At 39.4% G+C, this 19,713-nt stretch overlaps 1 protein-coding gene across 3 annotated transcripts in view; it reads right to left on the reverse strand.

Moving 5' to 3' along the window:
• atad2b (ATPase family AAA domain containing 2B) overlaps positions 1-19,713 on the reverse strand; it is an 83,449-nt gene that overhangs the window by 45,899 nt on the left and 17,837 nt on the right. For all 3 annotated transcript variants that reach the window (XR_008606912.1, XM_055044336.1, XM_055044337.1), the window contains exons 20-24: positions 14,119-14,254; positions 12,178-12,371; positions 11,937-12,096; positions 6,831-6,953; positions 4,453-4,581 (exon numbers count right to left, since the gene is read on the reverse strand). Coding sequence is in view for 2 of the 3 variants with exons in the window: in XM_055044336.1 (XP_054900311.1) it covers positions 4,453-4,581; positions 6,831-6,953; positions 11,937-12,096; positions 12,178-12,371; positions 14,119-14,254 (742 nt within the window). In the remaining variant the exon portion in view is untranslated. The remainder of the gene's footprint in view (positions 1-4,452; positions 4,582-6,830; positions 6,954-11,936; positions 12,097-12,177; positions 12,372-14,118; positions 14,255-19,713) is intronic.

The following is a 19,713-nucleotide window of genomic DNA, read 5'->3' on the forward strand; positions in this document are numbered from 1 at the left end:
ATCTTCTGGTTTTCAAGTAGACAACTTTAAAAATCTAAGTGTTCTTACATTATATTTTCCTCGATGATGCATTGTATGAATGTACAACAGGAAGCCGCCCAGCAGTACGGCTTCCTCAACCAAGTTCTACATCGATAAGCCAGGTAAATAAGGGCTGTTGAAGTGTGCACCTATAAGCACTGCAGCTTTGCATCAAATAAAAAAAATACACCAAATGCATTGGTTTCCAGAAAATACCTCAGTTATACTTTTGAAATTGGTTTTATTTTGTTTTTACAGAGTAATGATTTCCAACAAAAAGACAACAAAAGGTCTTTTGCACAGATTTACGTCTGATTAAAAGAATTAGCAGGCAGTCCAGAGAGGAAGTGAGGTACGTTTGTTCTTGGAGCCTTAAATGAGAGGCGAGAGCCTTAAATGGTTTTACTTTCAAACTTATCTCCAACAAAAAATTTAAAGACCAGTAAGTTAATTTGTTTCTTTAGAAAACCATGCATTATGCAAAGCCGTGTGGTGCGTTAAACTGCTGGTGAGATATGCTTCTCACTACTAATTTAATTAACTCACCAAAACATTGTCCTTTTTGGGAGTGTCTTGCATAGCAATTGTCTCTTAACAATCACACCACCCAACTTGGTTTGAAAGCGGTCTCGCCTGTAAAAGAGATTTTATTTTTATATCTCCAGCCCTTCAATGCGTCATTTGTGTTTTTATTTTGACCTTTAAACTGTTATTGTACAGTGAACGACTCTCAGAAATACTGAATAACGGCTAGATACAGAAAGCTGAAGATGTCTTTGAAAGAGCAACAGAAGCACTCACTCGTTGCACTTTTCTGTTTCTTTTTTGATGGTTTTACAGCTCTAAAATCAAAATAGATCCAGGTGGCCTATAAATAATTCTGGTCTGAAGAGGGTTCATTTATTCACCTCATTAGATGGTGGTTCGTTTACGCTCCAGGACTGCACCACCATCCTTAGTTATTTTTAAATAATCTATGTTTACACAATCTACATATGAAAACCATGCACTTTTCCAGACTGGAATTTCTAGACATGTTTTCACCTCAACTTTTCAAGCATTCAACATTCGCTTTGCCATAAATCGATGGGTGAGTAACAGGCTGCTGCAGCACTTAATGGCATGCGGGAAGCAATGCAGACACTGCAATCAGGCAGCTGGAATAGAAGCATGTCTGAAACATGATGTTCAGCAAACCCTGAGGGCCAGGGTTGACAAACACTGGACTGAAGTCAACATGTTTTAAGAAGAAAAATCATTTTGGAATTCATGAATCACAGCAAGTAAACTAAAACCAAAAACCTGATGGGTAAAAATGTTAAAAAGAAGATCAAAATCAAGAACAAAGAAGGCTTTTTAATCATACGTAAATCTGTAAATCTTTGGGGATTTTTTTATAACTTCCCAGGCATATTTGGAAAAATTGTCCAATATGCCCAAAATTCATAGAAGCCATGCAGTAGCTACTTTGTGTAGATTTAAATCACACAAAAGTCGCATAATATTTGCAATCTGGCAGAAATTCTTGAACTTTGTGTTTTATAAAAAAAGATTTATTATAGTTAATACATGTTGGATCACTATTTAATATTAAAGCAATCTTACCATAGAAAAGTGGTAATTAAAAGTGTTAATAGTTAAAAATTCTTCAAGTCTTATAAAAAGTCAAAACATGGAAAAAATATTTCAAACACCAAAGAATGTCACCACTTAGAAAAAGAGAAGAGGCATGTACAAGATTTCATCACACATTTTCCAGTGGTTTTCAAGTTATCTTTGAGACCTTTTTTTAGACCTAAACTAACTTCTGCAAACATGCAGCTGGCATGTTTGCTGGCAGCGTGCTGTCGTTTCGTTATGCAACCCATAAATTAAGAATTTCTCATTAAATCGGGGATATCTGTGGATTTAGATTTCTAAAGGCCACTGATATTAGGCAACTTATTTTTGAACCGTGGCATTTGCAGAGTGCATCTAAAATTGTGCATTTTTAACCGTCAAGCCTACAATTCTTCCATACAATCCAGACCAACTGATTCGCCTTGCTGAATAGCATCAGTGACAGAAGAACTGAACAGGCTTAATTATGAATGAAAGCAAGACACTCCGCATGAACCGTATCCTAGTGGTGATGCACTCCGAGTGAACTCGGGTCCGCGCCCTAAGGTAATGGGCTCTGGGTTTTCTGTTGCTCCAGGGAGAGTGGCAGATGTGTGAGGTTGAAGAAAGAGAGAAACCATGACAGAGCAACCCACAGAGGCTAATGGAAGCACAGCCTTCCCGTTTCCTTGTGCATTATCAGCCGCGGCGGTGCCATCTCCCCACACCCCCAACCCTTGGCGACCTCCTGGGAGCACCAGCTGTTCCGGCCGTCTGCGTCTGTGCAACCGGGCCCCCGCCCCACCCCACTGCTGCTTTTAACACCCGATTCAAAAATATCCCTAGTCCTCAAAGAGCCTTCAATGTAACCTTCTCCATGCCTCAAATAAATAAATAAATATTTTTTTTAAAAGTGCATCTCCTCGGTGCCGTGGCTCAGCTATATTAGAATGTCACAGGTAGGTTCTCGGCTTGAGGCAAATGGAAAGAAATGTGGGAGGGCGGGAAGCTGGTCCAGATAAAAGCCCGAAAAAATTACAGATACTGAACCACGTCCAGATGATCTCACCAGCTCCAGGTAAGTGATCTGGCATAACTTTCATTTTTAAGTGCCCCGTGACCCCACTATGAAAGGAAAAGCGAAAGGTGCATACACGGGAATGACCCAGCTGCACTCGGTTCACTTAATCAGTACCGGCACAGAGATTAGAGAATGACGCCTCCCCATCAGACAGACACGCCCTCCTTCGAGTCATACCTCACACAGGACCCGACTCTGATCAATTTGCCTAATAGGTGCCTCGCTGTGGTGCTCCAGGTGAGAACTAGCTGGCAATGTCACAAATTAATCACTTGAGTTACTGTAATTAATTACACCTCTGGTGGAGTCTGATAACGACTCTACCAATCGCTTCCAAATTGGTGGCCTGCATCTGTGACATTTGGCTTTCCAGATAAAGACGACCGACAAAAGTGGCAAATAAAAGCCGTACTGTGTGTGTGTGTGTGTGTGTGTGTGTGTGTGTGTGTGTGTGTGTGTGTGTGTGTGTGTGTGTGTGTGTGTGTGTGTGTGTATGTCTGGTCAATCTAGTTCCATGTTGACCTTTACTGGTGTTAATGCATGACTAAATTAACATTTTCTACACTTAAAGAGACAATTAAACATTTTCTTGTGGAAAAAAAATACTGGCCAAAGTGAAATGTTTGTGTATTCAAATGGAAACTCGTTGTTTGACCCTCATGTTAATTTCTTTTTTCAATGAGAGGAGAAAAAAAACAACTGCCCTAAAAAGGCTAGAAATATTTCTCCCCTCTCTCAGGGCTCTACAGGGGAAACTCTCATGGGAGAAACGCTCCATCTAGTGGCGATTTGTGGTACTACAGAACAGACATACGGATTTTTATAGAAAACAGGCCTTTTATTATGCCATGTTTCAACTGGCAAGTAAATAGTGTTTGTTTTTTTTCACCAACATTTCAGATTTTCGAGTGCAACATCTCTGCGCACTTTGTTCACTCGCTAATATTTCAGGTCGGTTTCACCAGGCTATCGCAATCGACTGCGTCCAAATGAAAGCTGTATGGCGTAACATGCAAAACCCCGGCTCGCCTCTCATTTGTTCAGGTAGCGGCCTCATTACTCTGCCCCCTGCCCGTTGCCGGCCCTCCCCCCACCCTTAGGCACCCGCTGTTTACCTCAGGTGGGCATGTAATTGCTCTGCGGCGCGGCCGTGTTCTGAGTGCTTAGGAGACGGAGGCCACGCTAATGAGGCTGCTTACTGTGTCGCTTCTCCGCAGACTAAATGTATGTGAAGAGAAGCAAGGCCTCACGAAAAGTATTCAAACCCTGGAATTGTTTTCGCATTTATCATGGCAAACCTCTGTGGATTTGATTAGATAAGCTGTTATGAAACAGTGAAGATTGTGAAGAGATGTGGTTCGATTTTTTTTTCAGCTTCAAAAGTTTCATTTAAGTATATAAAATATAAAATTTTAGTGTCACTTTTGTTGCTGGTGATTTAGACATTAATGGCTGTATATAGTTATTTTGAGGGAAGAATAAATTTACACACAGAGACTACTTTTCATTATGTTAAAGTGTCGTTTTGTCCCATGAAAAGATATACTTAAATATCTGCAGAAATATGAGGTGTACTCACTTTTGTGATACACTGTAAATATCACTTTACATAAAAAATAAATAAATTAAAAAAGAGCATATATTTTGACCTTCATGTTGAATGTTATGCGACACTTCAAGGCACGACATTTGCAGATCGCAACCCTTCATGTCACTCACGCCACGCGAGAAAAGAATGCATAAAGACTCACTGGCAGTGCAGTGTTTGAACGCGGCCTCGCCTTGTGTGTTCGTCTTGGCCTGCTCGTCTCCTGCAGGATGCTGCTTTCGAGCTGGTAAAGGACCGGGAGCTAAGGTGGGCTGATCCACAGTCTGGAAGTCTGCAGGGGCACAGAGAGACCATCAAAAACAAGAAGTTCTTGGGTGTTTTGTGTGGTGCAAAAGTGGAAACAAAAAAAAAAAAAAGAATGTTGAATTGGATATTGCTGAACAGAAAATATGCAGTCTAGATCGGTAAAGTGCTTGATAAAGACACACTTGACGATTGTTCCGCTCCCTGTCAGGAAAAGACAGATAAAACCAGAACTTCAGTGAAGAGAAATTATGTCCTTGAAAAGTTTCTGGCTTGTTAAAAAAAAAAAAAGATTTATTGGGTAAAAATATATATATATATATTCCTCTCTGATGCAAACAAGTTTTTTAACATAGCTTAAACTGAGCATGATGTAGTTCTGAGCTTATTGATAGTTTTGTGTCAGAACATCGATGGGATCATCAAGAATTTATAACTATATTCCTCCTCGGGCAGCTATCTTACTCTGCAGAAACATTCGCTGTGAATTCTCTACTTTGGGTTTCATTAAGATGAAGAGAAATGTATTTGGTTTGACCTTTGAAAACAGCTTTGTCGCCAACACGGTTCCTGCTCATCGTGCAACGCTGCTTTCTACAGCTCAAGCCAAATGTCAACAGGCTCTTTTGGACATTTTTGAGATTGAGTTGAAAAAAAAAAACCAGGTTTAGGGCAATATTGTGAGCCTTTCTTAAGATGCTTTAGCTTTGAGGCATTTCTGGAAGTATAACCTAAAATAGCTAAATATATGTGACCACAGGTTAGGATGTGTTCGGTTGATTCAACTTGCTAACATGACAAACGACAAAGTGGGTAAAACTTGTACTGACCAGACTTGCGAAAGCTTTCATGCCCATTGAACACAAGCACATTTTATCACTTTACAACCACTCACTTCAATGCATTTTATTCAGACTGTAAGTGGAAGATTAATGCAAAGTAAGAGACAGGAGCAGTTTGACATTAGCCATGTCTGAAATAAAATCAGAGTTGATGGAATTTGAAGATTTTTTTTTGGCATCCGCATCACCCTAACTGCACAATGGACCACTGTGAAACACGGTACTGGCAGCATTGTGCAATGTGGACACAGTTCTTCTGCAGGAAGAGGCAAGACAAAAACAGTGGAAAAATGTTCTTGCACAGAACTGGGATAAAGATTCACCTTCCATCACAACATACCTAAATGTACACCGCAAGCTACAATGTCTCAATTAAAATTAAAATATATTCATATGCAATAATGGGTTAACATTTAAACGCAATTAAGAATCCGATTGAAGACTTGGGAGCTGATGTTCCCAGACGTTCTCCATCCAATCAAACCTAAGTTTGAGCTACTTTGCAAAGTACTAGCAAACATTTTAATAGGCAAACGAGTACGGAAAAAACTGCAAATAAAACAAGAACATTTTTTGAACAATCAACGCGTGAAAGTTTGTGTTTGCAACCTTACATGATGGGGGGGGAAAGTTCAAGACATGCGAGTAATTTTGAAGGGCGCCGTGCTCAAAAGAGTAAGCAAGAAAATGTAAACAGAAGCCGAGCTCTGTGTGAAGGAAAATGTCACTTCATCTGTCTCCAAAGGGGAATATTTGCATATGATTGCATGTCTTGGTGTTTCACATTTAGCGAGTCGCAGAAAAATAACGACTTAGCTGAAGTGTGTCAATTAACCGCATTATGCGACTGTTTGTGTACATAAATCTCATTTAGATTTGACCCGTGTCCATGCGCCGCAGCTCGGCGAATTAACAAATCCAGAGCATCAGGCAGACGGCCGGCACAAAAGGCTAAAGAGCCTCAGGCGCCACCAGTGTCTCCACCACAAACTCTGCACTAAAAACTGACTTGCTCCATCAGGTACCAGTGGGCTGCCCTGCAGATTTCTATTACACAGGTTTGTACTCTCAGAGATATTCACTGAAAGAGATTTTTAGAAAAAAAGAGCGAACATGCAGAAACCCACGGAGTCGACATGAACTGGCTTGTTCTCCGCTTGCAAGCAAGGGTGTGTGCTTCTTTTTCACCCCAAACATATGTCTTTATTTAATAAATAATAATAATAATGAATAAAAAATAAAAGCACAAAAAAAGTCAATGTCTTCCAGCGGAGACAACATTATCAATTCTGTCCAGTCAGAACCGGTGTAGCTAAACGATTATTGACCAAAAGCAGTTTGACAAAACAGAGCTTTTTAATAAACCAACAGCTTTTCTTTTTTTTTTTTCTTATAGCAGTGCTGTCTTTTTTTCTTGCATAATAAAAGTTCTTACCCCTCTTTTTGCGCGCCTCTTTAATCTCTTCACACATTCGGTCGAACTCGGGATCCAGTTCGGCTGCAAAAATAGCATGGGCCGTGTCCTTCAGGCTGCACGCTCTGTGCCTGATCACCTTGTCTGAGGAGAAAAGGGACAGCGAGAATGAATGTTGGTGTTAGAAACGCCGCATACGTCCAACCAGCTGTGCTCAAAATAACAGCGGTCCAAAATCACTACCTACGACAATACCATTTCTACATGGCAAGTGGCACTAAGGGGTAGTCACACTGAAGCTTTAATTATATTGGTGCGAGTTCAAAGCAATACCAGAAAGAAGTACAAAACTTTTTTTTTAAGTTTTAAAAATGTTGTTTGGCAACATTAAGTATGCCATTTCTGATTAAAAAAATAAAGACAATATCCAAATTTTTCCCACCAAGTATTGTAAATATTGGAGTTGATTACCTTTTTCTTCACAGTAGGTAGACTGTTAAAGCTGCACTATGTAACTTTTATGAACAAAAATGTTTTTTCTACATATTTGTGGAAACTGTCACAGTATAGTTTGAGGCAAAAAAAAAGTCAAGTCAATAGAAAGCCATAGATGCTTTCCATTGCCATCTGCAGAAATACACAGCTCAGTCAGAAACAACCAATAACAACCAATGGGTGAGTCATAGTGCTGTCAATCAAGCTTCTGTATGTGCTGCTACATCTAGTTCCCCAGAACGGAGCCTGCTGTGGATGCTCAGGCTAGTTAGCATGGCCACCGATGATGGAGGATAAACAGCTTTCTTATAACGGTAAATTGTTTCTCTGCTGTTACCACATTGAGCAGCCCCTACACGTGCCTGGTTGACAGCGGTAAAACACTCCCACTGGTTCTAATTAGTTCCTTCTGACTGTTTTTCTGCAGCTGGCGATGGGAGCAGTAAGTGTAGATGAAGGAGCTTGATCTTTTTACAGAATATCTGTCTCATATTATGCTGTCACAACAAAGTGGCTGTTTAAAGAAATATGTGTGTTTGTTTAAATATTTTAGAAATATTTCTTAGAAAAATAGTTCTAGAAGTTGCATACTGCAGCTTTGACAATTCTTTTTTAACTTTACTTCATTATTGGACGTTGAATAGTTTGAGGACTCCTGAGTGCATTTGTGTGCATAGAAATAAAAGCTGTGAAAGAGATTTTGACTTTTACTCGCTTTTTCAAAACGCAATACATCCATTTAAATACATTTGAAAGTAGCTTCATTCTCCTTCCTGCATTCCTCTTTCTTCAAGACCACAGCGGCATTTACTCCACAGTTAGTCATGCATGTAAGGCAAATAATCAATTGCAAACTCACCCCTCTTTCTACTGTCTGTGTGTCTGTGCGTGTGTGTGTGAGAACGGAGGTTATAGTGTTTTCTCACAGCTTTAAAAAGAGGGTGAAGCTTTATTTTCTTTTTTTTTTTAACTGTATTAAACGGAAGCCCAGATATCACCACTTCACACGAGCAAATACATCTACACAAAGTCCAACGCAAACAATAAGAATCTTTTCAAAATATACACTCATTACATCTGAATCAACTTCTGAGCTTCCCTTTCCTCTATACATCAGCAACTGCATCATTAAATGCTCGTCCTTTGCTCGTGCATCAACAGGAAGGGGAGGGGGGGGGGTGGAAGACGGAGCAGGAGACACAGGCTAAGGCGTAGCCGCAGTAAACAGGCAGTTTCTCATTACTGCAGGCGGTAGGAGAACAGTTCAGGCATAACGGGACAAAGGAGGTCACAATCTGCCAACTTCTGCAGTCTAATTGGAAGACAGTTGCTTAATTGCAATGTGGCTGAGTGCGTGCCGTCTCCCACTGCCAGCACATGCGAGCGTGCGTGCGCTGCGCGCGAGTGCGTTTTAAGGGCAAAAACACCTGCCGGTAGAAGAGATGTCAGAGGCCAGGTGCGATGCCGAGAGCTCATCAGTACCCTTCTGAGCGCCAGCTAACCTCCACGTCGACAACAGACAAGGAGGCAGAGACAAACACCACCGCTGCTAATGTGTTTCAGCACGCTAACAGGATTTTTCTTTTTTTTTTTCTTATTATTTTTATTTATCACCGCTTCCCTCCAGCAGCCAAGCTGTATTGGTGACACCAAGACTCATTGTGCAGAAAGCAAAGACGTCCCCTATTTTATTGTGGAGTTTTCTTTTTTTTTCTCTCCTCTTTTTTTTTTCTCTCCAAGGTGAGGAAGTAAAAGGAAAAAGTTTTCTTCAAACTTCCCACCAAGTTAGCATGAAGTAAGAACTCATTTCAAACCAGGGTGGAATGAATTTTTTGTTTTTTTTTCAACCAGCACTTTAAAAGCTGATGTCAAATCTGCCCTACACCCTAATTGTGGAGAATCTGGGCCTTATTCCCTGGACGTCAAGAAAACAAAGAAGCTGCATCGTTTCCCTCACCCCCATTTATTCAAACTTACCACTTATATTTTCTCCCTTTACTGTATCGCTTATGCTCACACAAATGACCCAGGCTCTCTCCGGGAAAAACAGAAGATTCTCTTCAAAGATAAAAGATGCTTTATTGCCCCCGCAGGAAATTCACTGAGGGGCAAGTGTACGATGACAACAAGGTTACATGCACACCGATGAAAAAAACATAAAAAAGACTCAAGATGTTCCACATAGTTCAGGTTACAGAAGTTAAAACAATTAATATGTGACATTAAATATAGATGCGGCAACAATACACTAGTTTAAAGAGAAAAATCAAAGCAAGTTGTCAAATTGATTAAGAAGTACAACAGAAGTTGGAAGAAAATGAGGTGTTAAATATTCAAACGAATTGAGATATAATCTGTCCTTTTTATGTCAGCTGACCCCAGGAAGACTAGCTGATGCTAATCGGGATCTAAATGAACATAAACTCACATTTTGTTTTTAAAAAAATAACATAAAACGACCTTTCACCGACCAATCTAAAGTGGGAAACCTAAAGCAATAAAATTAGAGTGGTCCCCAATAAATCTGGATGTCATCCAAATTTATTCATAATTATTCATACATAATTATGAATGTATTTCATTCAGACTACTTTAACTCAACTTTGATGATTATGGAAAAAGTTGAGTTAATATTTTTTTTTCCCCCACATAGCTTGACAGCTACATCTCTGTACCAACGTTTTGTTGGCATCAAGTTATACTCGTAAAGCCCAGATTGCTTTGGTCGCAGCTTTTAGTTGCCCAGCTTTGCCGTGTCAGGTGACTCTCATCCTCTTCTTGACAAAACCACAGATTCTGGAAGATGGAATCGGACCCACAACTTTAAGACGATTCGTCCAATTGAGCAACAGTCACCCTGTCCTCCTGTTCGCATCTCCCACCATCATTTCCTTACCATTAATTTGCTTGGGTACAGCACTCTCAGCAGCCAGCTTTTGGTAATTATAGACTCTTTCTGTCTGAACAATGTCCCCAGTGATTGTGTAGGAAATTACATTTTCTGTATTGAAACTCTCGTTTGAATCGTTTCTAAATGACATTTTAATTTAATGCGGCAGAACTCTTTGCTGGGGTCTTGTATCTAGCCTTACTGTCCGCGCAATTTACCCTTGAATGTACGGCTTCTGTGCAGTATAAACACTGTTCTAGGTAACATGAAAACAGAACATAGACGTAATAAATCAGGTGCATTTTTGCAGACAACAAGACTATTTTATGCACCTGGGTTCCAACATGCTCTAGAAAAGCCATTTTAAGCTCACAAAAAAGTGCTCAGATGTGGACAAAGATGCAGTAAAAAAGAAGAAGAAAAAAAGTCCAAGATATGCAATTAAAGTGTCAAGCAGCCTTCCTTAGCTACAAGGCTTGAATTACACTGTGGAAAAGCTATCAGCAGGGGGTTTACACACTGCTATTCATTTGAATTTTCAAAAAGGAGAAAGTAATTTTAGTGTCTGGGTGCCGTGGCAATGAGTCGGCACAGCCTGGTGGGATATTCTGATGGGATCAGTCTCAAACAAAAACAGGAGAATTTCACAGTGTTGTACTCTTTTTCTGTTTTTATAGAAAAACAGACCATGTAAACAGTGAAAATCCATACTAGTCCTGAAAAATATCAACTAAAGATGAAATGTATATATGTTAAAAAGAAATTGTTTGTGGTAAAGGTAAATTCTCAATGTACTAATTAAGCGTGAAATCAAACACAGTCCAACTGAATTTGCAGGAACACTATACTTTACCTACGATTAAAGCCCAGACTAGAAGTCTTCAGATAAACACCAATAAGAAATAGTTTTTAAGCAATGATTCACAAAAGAAAAGTGAAAGATGGAGTGAGTGCTTCAACTTCTCTGTTTACAGTTAATCTCTCCTATTTATCACCAAACTGCTGGAGCAGCCTTTCCTGTTTTGAGTGCATTAGTTGATGCTGCCAACATTGCGCCGCTGTCCCCCTAAATCTCCCAGAATGCTGTGTGGTTCTGGATCAAAGTCCAGTAAAATTATTGATAGTTTTTAATAAAATTATTGATTGTTATTATTAATAATTACTCAATTATATTCTGTCAGACGTATAACCTATTGAGATGGATCACATGTTGCAATATATATTGTTATTCATTCATTCTCCAGTCCTACTACAGTGCTTTGCAAAAATACTCCTCCCCATTGAACTCTGGTCATTTTTATTTTGAAAACAAAACTTCTAAATTTCAAATTTAGTTGTAAACAGTATCATCTAAGTGGGAAAATTTTCAAGCAGTATCACTAAATCATATGACAAGACTAAAATTTAAAACAGCTTTATAATGAAATTTGTCCACATTATTAGACATAATCTGTGTACAAATCGGATCTTGTTACTTCTTCAAACAGAGCTGAATACACAGTCTAAAACTGGAACCGAATACTAATGAAATCGTATGGCGTAGTGGTAAAAACGGTGGCTGGTTTATGGAGGCTTTTAGTTCTTTATGGAATCCGTCCAGGAGTCATTTCCCGACCTGCGGACCCCGAACTCTCAGTCTGCCCACTGAACACCAACTAAAGCACTAAAAACACAAAGTAAAAGCCACCCAGAACACAAGTTTACTGGAAACGAGAGAGTTTGCACGCGGTTTGCTTCCTTACCTCCGGGATCCTTGTCGGGATTGTATTCTAAAGCGTTGCTGCTGATGAGGTCAATGTCCACCAGGAAGTCCTTGGCTGTCAAGTACTTATGGGTGTCGATCTTGGTCATGACAGTGGACAGGTCCATGGGCTGCCTAATCACCTCCAGATAGTCCGACACCTAACAAGCATACGTAACGGGTCGAGTTGGCCAAAGACAAGAAAGTGACATGACCTTTCATAAAAACCGGTGCCACTTTACCTCCTCGATGTCAACCGGCTTGCTAAAAATGCTGAACCGTTTGTCGGTGGCCAGGCGCTTAGTCACGTCCCTGAGAAAGAGCCTGAGCTCCCGTAACGTGTTGTCTTCCTGTTCCGCCAGGCGGCGCTGTTCCTCCGCCGATAGGACCCGAGGGGCCGGCGTCTCTGCCACCGCTAGCACCTCTTCGCACCTCTCTGCAAAAACAGAGGAGAATAAATGACGCTGGACTTGTCTTAACTTTTAAAGCGTTCAATTTAACTAAGCTGTAACCATACCTCAAACCTTTTAGGCTTAAATTTTCTAAAGATCCACAGTTGCTGGTTTAAATTATAAATGCAATGTTCACATTTGAAGCGTCGGTCAGGCTTTAAATGTTGAACCAGAGAAAAAGGAGACTATAGAAAGATGGACAGAGTAGCAATGAGCCGACAGATGAAGGACTGTTTCAGGGCGAAGCCCAAAGGCGATTGAAGGATGAAGTGACAGATGAATCGTTTGCATTTTAAAGTAAACCTTCAAATATCAAACCGGATTGTCAGTCACTCCATAATTACAAGTTCGACCCACTTTAGTCAAACTTTAGTTTGTTTGTCTAGAAAGTCCAGCTTGTTTGCGGAAGTGTGAATGCGCAACTGAACTCTGGTGCGAACCAAGAAAGAACGGTGAGGTCTGCCTAAAAACCGAGGTTTTGGTTTGGTCAAAGTGAACTCTGGTGATGTTCAAATGCATATATAAATGTTATATGCCAAGTGAATCAGATGATGTGGACAATAGTGCAGGGCATTCTGGGTAAATACAACTAAACTGTGCGGAAGAAATGGCTTGTTTTTTTGTTTGTTTTTTTACCGAGGATAAAAGAAAAATCGTACAACTGCTAAAATTTGACGCCATTCCAGTTTTGTCTACATTTTGTAAAGAATCTTCTTCATTTCATTTACCTCAGTGTTTCAAAGGGGGCTTTCAAAGGGTTTTGCTTCGTCTGACACAGTGCAGTGTGAAAGCTGAAAATGTAACAAAATGCAACAAATATTGCAACTTTGATTCCCGATCGAAACAAATCTAGCGAACCATCAGGTGTGAAAACACCCCAAATCTAACCTGAGGAAAAAAACTAATTTTAAGATTTCAAATAAACTGAAAATTTTTTTTTTAAAAAGCCATTTTACAAACACTAATTTTGAAATTCACTGAGGAATATCCCCCAGCCAGTGACGCAGTGATAGAGAATTTTAAACAGATATCCCACCCTCCGTCTCTCCTAATATACGAACGCTTGCCCAAGGTGCCTGCCGGCATCGTTAGTACAAGTCTTCTACCCCTACGGGCGTTTCTCTCAGTAGCAGCAGTCCTGATTCTAATTAAGGCTAATCGCAACTGGGTCGTCTCTCAGCAATTCCGTGCCATGCTTTTTGTTTTGTTTTTTTCTTATTCTGTTTGCCTCTCCTGTGGAGGTCAGGCAGCTGCCTCAGTGAGGTAGGGACCCCTGCAGAGCACAGAGCAGGTAAAGCTGGGTAACTCTGCTTTGTGTCAGTGTGGGACTGGCAGATGAAGACAGGCCACCATTTCCATTTGAAAGCCTAGTAGGACGGTGCTCTATAAGTGCACTGGAACAGAGATGTGAGGGAACAGTGGGATAACGGTGGAAGGTCACCGGAAAGCGGAAAAGCGCGATTCTGTTGTAAATGGGTAGCGGACATGTCTACTTCCTAGAGAAATAATAACCCGACAAATCTAGTTAAAGCAAAAATAAGACACAAAACCACATCAGATGGAACGGTTTTCATTCTACAAACAAACAGAAGGAAAACTGCAAAACATAAAGGTTAAAGAACAAAACTGGAAGTAAGGAGAAAGCCAACAGTGCCCTCTAGGACTGACAGCGAAGATCAGCTGCATCTGCCTCGCCTGGCATGAGAACGTGTTAATAAAAACATCAAGTACCTGAGTTCCTGGGTCGAGGAGGAGGTCTGGCTGCCTGAACCAGCAGCAAATCAGAGAAAAAGCTCCTCCTCTCCTCGTCTCCTGGAGGGCACAGCAATACCACCTCCCCGTAGGTCCTCTGAAATATACTTTTTACCTGTAATAAAAGTAGACAAACACAGAAAGGAATGTTTTTAACGGGAAAAACACAAGTCTAAAATGTACAATATTAATGTCCCGTGATATGACTTATTGATTAATCAAATTTTTTGTTTTTGAAGATTGAATGATGTTTGTCCAGTTGTCATTTCATTTCAAGAAAACAAAGTGGAGAACCTAAAAAAGTTGGGTTTTTTTGGTATGAAAAATGCCTAGAGAAATAGCAAACATACATCTTATTTCGAAGCCCTATCGCCAGCCCTATTACTTAATAAATGTGTCCCTCTCCTTCAGGTTCAATACAAAAAAAACTATTATGACCAACAACTGCTTAAATTTAACAGATTTCCAACAAACGCAGTAGATTACATGCCTAATAAAGGCCAGCAATTCAAGAGGTTTTTGAAAAATACACATGGATTCCTCTACACGTCCAACACATTTGCAGCGTAAACAGATTTGTTACTTGAATACAGAGACAGCAAGCCTTTTCCAATTCTATTCCTTAAAAAAAAAAAAACGGTTCATATTTCAAGTATCAGAAAAGCACAGCTGAATCAGTGCCAAATTGTGTAAACTATGCATAAGACATTCAAAAAGTGTTCTCCACACTGCAGGTAAGTATTTTACTCATGATAAAAGGCTGCAGGGGGCAGACAGAGGAAAGACAGCAGAAATGTGTATAAATGAATTTTTTATTTAAATTTATTTTTTTTAGAAAGGAGAGAGAGAGCACAAGAGACAGAGCTTAAGCTAAAAAATAAATTTCCATCTGCATTTAGAGGAAAACAGGGCAGAATCTCAAACCGTTGGAAACATGCATAGCTTATTAAAAAAAATAAATTAAATCTTTCAGTGCAGAGTTTTGAAAAGATCAAGTTTGATTATTTTTTTAGAATTACTCCACATTTCACTGAGGCAAAATCCACCTCAGTGCTGGCAGACACTTTCGACATACAAACTAAATCTGATTAAATATAATTCATTTTAAAACAAAAATCTAACTTATTTTCTTGAAATTATTAATATGCTTTTTTTAAATGTTTTTTTGCAATGCTTAGAACTGCAAGAAGGGTGCATTTGTTAAGAATCTTGCTTCTGTGGCATTCCCATGAACAGCCAACACCAACTTTTACTAATAACACTCCTAGACAGCATGAAACTGCAAATCGCGCTCTGTAAATCACGTAAGTCGTGCACCTCCAGCTGGGAGTTATGTTTGCTTTCAAACTATTTCTGAGCATCACATTTTCACTTTGAAATCATCTTCTAAATGAAACAGCAGAGAAAAGGGACGGAAACAAAAGGAGCCTTGATTTACACAAGGGGGTCGTTTTCACACATCCCAGTTCAATTCGGTGATAAGAGCTCAAGGTAACTCCTCCCCAGAGGCTGCTGCTGACTAAGCACCAACTTTCTCCCTCCCCAGCCCCATCTGTTATTCTCATCGATTCGTGGCATGTTTGTTCTCACCATCCTGCTGTTTGTCTCTTCTGTTTTTTTATTTGCCCTCTGGAGGTGAGGCAGAATAGGTAAAATAGCAGCAGAGGATTAAAAAAAGAGAAAAAAGACAGCAAGAGGAATCAGAGACGGTTCTAGTGTGTGCAGCGCACAGCGGGCAGATGTTTTTATCATCATAGAAAGCTGCAGGGTGACAGCAACAGCATCATGCAAAGCAAAGACATGTAGATGGATGAATGCTTAAACAAAAAAAAATGGAAAGAAGACACCGAGGATTGAGACGAAGTTGCAAAGAAAGTTGCTGTTTTGGTGCAGAAGAAGAAGATTTTTGTTGTTGTTTTTCTTTCCACTGGCACAATCAATTTTACTGGAGGATATTTGCTTAAAATGCTGCTGAAGCATGAATGTGAATTGGTTTGTCGCTGTCCTTCTGGATGGCTCTAACCTTTTGGTCCTTATGTTTAAGGAACAAATCACCATCACCATCTTTGATTGTTTTTTTTTGCGCCACAATACGGGCCGAATGTGCGTCTGTCGTTGGACCAATGATGGACTTTCAGTGTCAGAGAATTTGTTTTTTTTTCTCTCAAATGATCGGCCAGCTCAAGTTTCTGTTGTTTTTTTTTAGTCCCGCCATTGAGAAATTAGTTCACGTGAGACTCAATTTATGACCCAAAAACTGCTTTAAAATGCCAGAAAAGCGTATCAAAAAATTCTCAATCTGCATGTTTTCAATAGATTTTAAATATTGAAAATATGTAAACTGAGCTTGCTAATGTAGGTTTTCTTTATTTTCTTTGGCTTTTGTGCTCATTTCTTCATACGTTTTGCCGTCGAGAGTCCAATGTTAATTTAATTGGTAAATTTTAAAGAGTAGAAGATCCCATATATTATTTCCAGGGTTTTCGGTTTCTTAGAAGAAAATTTGACCTTTAACGTCACAGATCCTCTTTCATTCATAACTGTAAGCATTAGTCATGTGGCAATGACTTCAGGATCTCAAAAAACATCTGAGTTTCGTTTTGTCTTACAAATTTCTGAAGAATGTCAGAATTTTTATATAAATATAATGTTTTATCACGGAAAAAAAAATTCTTCTGTTTTTGATTTTTTTTTTTTTTAATATGTGACTTTAATCTAAAGGTATGTAGAGTTTGTGGGAGAAAGGCTCTTCTGTGAATTCAGATTTTTTTTTTATCTCCACTGTAGATGTTACTGTCATAAAAATGTATTTGTTTTTTGTTGTTTTTCTTTTGGGTTGTTTTTTTTTTTTTTTATATATAATTTCACAATAGGTAGTACACAAAGAATTGCTTTTAAAGATTCAATTATATGTCTATTCTCTCCAAATCTTCTCATCTTTTCTTCAATGTTCTTTGGAAACCATAATTTTAATCACCTGCCCCCCCCCCGTCCGATTTGTAAATGTAGAAATAAGGCAGCGAGAACGTCGTCTCTTCCCGAGTTGCATCCAGAGGCGAACACTTCAGCAAAGATTTCGCACAATCCAGCACTTTCTGTATTGCCGTGTGCAGACTGCAAGTGTGTCAGACACTTGACAGCTGATGTTGAGTGAAGAGAAAGCTACTTGTTTGAAACCAAAACACAGTGTGCTTGTTAGGGGTTGGATTTCATGCCCCCTGGGCCCAACAATTCCTTCATGACCATAATCAATCAGACTTCTCTGTACCCCTTGCAGAGAGATGCTGCAACAGTTTGCGCTTTGCAGAAAGTGTGTGGACCTGGAGTGTTCTCCACCACTGCCTACTCAAAACTGCCCACCTCTCCACCCCTGTTATTTGATTTTATTTGCCTTTCAGGCCATATATTGGCTTAACGTTATTGAGTAGGATTGCTGGAAAGTGTATGCGTTCCCCAACACTGACTCTGCAGAGCTCTGAAAACGTGGAGAGAGTCGGAACGAAAAAATAAATAAAATAAAAACTGATCCCATGGAGACATGTTTTTGGCAGAAAAAAATTGAGACCAGAAACACAGGAGGGATAATATGTTCTAACTTAAAAATAGATAAAAATTCACAGGGGAAAAAAAAAAAAGTGGGAGAAAGTTTCTAAGCTAAGTAAGATGTATTTTTCTAGCCTTTTTCTGAGAGCAAGCCACAAAAAAAAAAAAAAAAAAAAAAAAAAGCTACTGGATCTGGACATCTGAAAAAATATCTGATTTGTTTCAAAACATCTCCAACTCTCTTCACACAATTCTGCAAGCTGAAGAAAAAATAATTTCCATTTGTTCTGGTTTTGATAACTCCGCAAAACATTGTAGCATCCAAATGTTTAAAAGTATTCTGAACAAAGCGGTCAGCAATTTTTTTTATATTTTTTTTAAATCTAATGTGTAAAAATAAAAATTAAGTGGAGAAAAGGGCAGCAGAGTGAAAACAAAATCATCCTGCATTTTAACCAAGACATCTGCTTGTACAAACGGCATTTTTGATGACGCCCTGAGACAAAGCTGCAGTTTATTTATGCTGCGAGTGAGAGAGACTTTCAGCAGATAACAGGAAGGCTGACCGCAGAACAGCAAATGTGTTATGTTTTATTCATTCGAGCCTTCGGCCTCTCCCTGTCAGAGAACATGCTGGATTTGGAAATGATGCATGTCTTTTGGGAAAAGGATCTACTTTCTCCAGGGAGAAGACACAGAGAAATGCTGTTTTCCAAAAGCTGGTTGATAATATGAGAAGCCAACGACAGCTTAAAATGTCAACTCCTGGTTAAGTCTTTGTTTTAAAAATAACAAAATGCTTATTTAGGGCAACTACGCTCCAAGAAATACGGTGTGATGTTTTCTAATCTAAAGTAAATAGTTAACGCAGAAAGACATAAAAATTGTATTTTCTTTTCCATCTTCTTCAATCATACGTCTTAAAGAAGCTAAATTCTGAGATGTAAATCTACATGTTACATTCCACTCTTTTTAAAGTAATGCAACAAAAACTTGTTTCCTTCTTTTATTGCGTCGTAGCTTTGATGTTCATGTAGAGATGAACTGATTCACACACATTCTGACATATTGGTACCGATATCTATTTTACATCACATTTAGAATTCCTAATTGTACTTCCTGAACCACTTGAAGGGTGTGCTGATGTTATTTTTCACATAATAGACCGCGGTAGTCAATCTGTTGTTTCTGTCAGCCTCGGTTTCTTTATTATTTATTTCCCATTGGCTGTTGTGCTCTTAATTACACTGACTGGTCAAATTGAAGTTGTTTTAACATGTCTCACCATCCTGTGAAGCTATTGGTGTATTTCAGTGCACCGTGCAGGTGATCGATACAGGCTGATACCAAATCTTAAATGTCGGTATCGGAAGTGAAAAAAAAAAATTAATCTGAGCATTCCTTGTTTTATGCACTTTCTTAAGGGAAATAAAAAAGAAAATAGGCAAATCCACCCGACAGCTTTTTACCTTCCACAAGCTTCTGATCATGTATGACTTGTTTTCCCTTCTCTTCCATAAAAAAAACAAAAAAAAACCACCTAAAATGCTAAAAATATAAGTCTGTCTCTCTAGCTACAGCTACCACATCATAATTAATATATTTTCCTTTTATTGCGCTGTAACAGAAACGAAGTTTGGTCTGAGCAGAATGGACAGCTGCTCAGGGAAGCAGGGTGGCCACGGAGCTGGACCCCAGCCTGTCGAGTCCATTTGGCTCTGGAGGGACGCTCCCTGCTTCCCTGCTGCAGTTGGGAGCTGAGAAAGCAGCTGTCACTGTGTTCTCAATGCTGGAGAGTAAAACAGCCAAAATGGCAATTTTGGTTCAAAACATGATCCGCAGAGGCGTGTCGACGACAGAGACAGGTCCACAGTGGAACTGCTGCACGCCTCGATTTATCGGGTTGGAAAACAAACAGAACATTGCTGAAAAGCAAAATTCAGAAAGTTCTGCAGCCCGAGATTCAGTGATTCCAAGCATTAAATATTCCAGTTCTAGGCTCCAAAAAAAAAAAAAAAAAGACAGCATGTA

The sequence above is a fragment of the Poeciliopsis prolifica genome, unplaced genomic scaffold, assembly GCF_027474105.1.
Source record: "Poeciliopsis prolifica strain line A6 unplaced genomic scaffold, Auburn_PproV2 SCAFFOLD020, whole genome shotgun sequence".
NCBI lineage: Eukaryota > Metazoa > Chordata > Actinopteri > Cyprinodontiformes > Poeciliidae > Poeciliopsis > Poeciliopsis prolifica.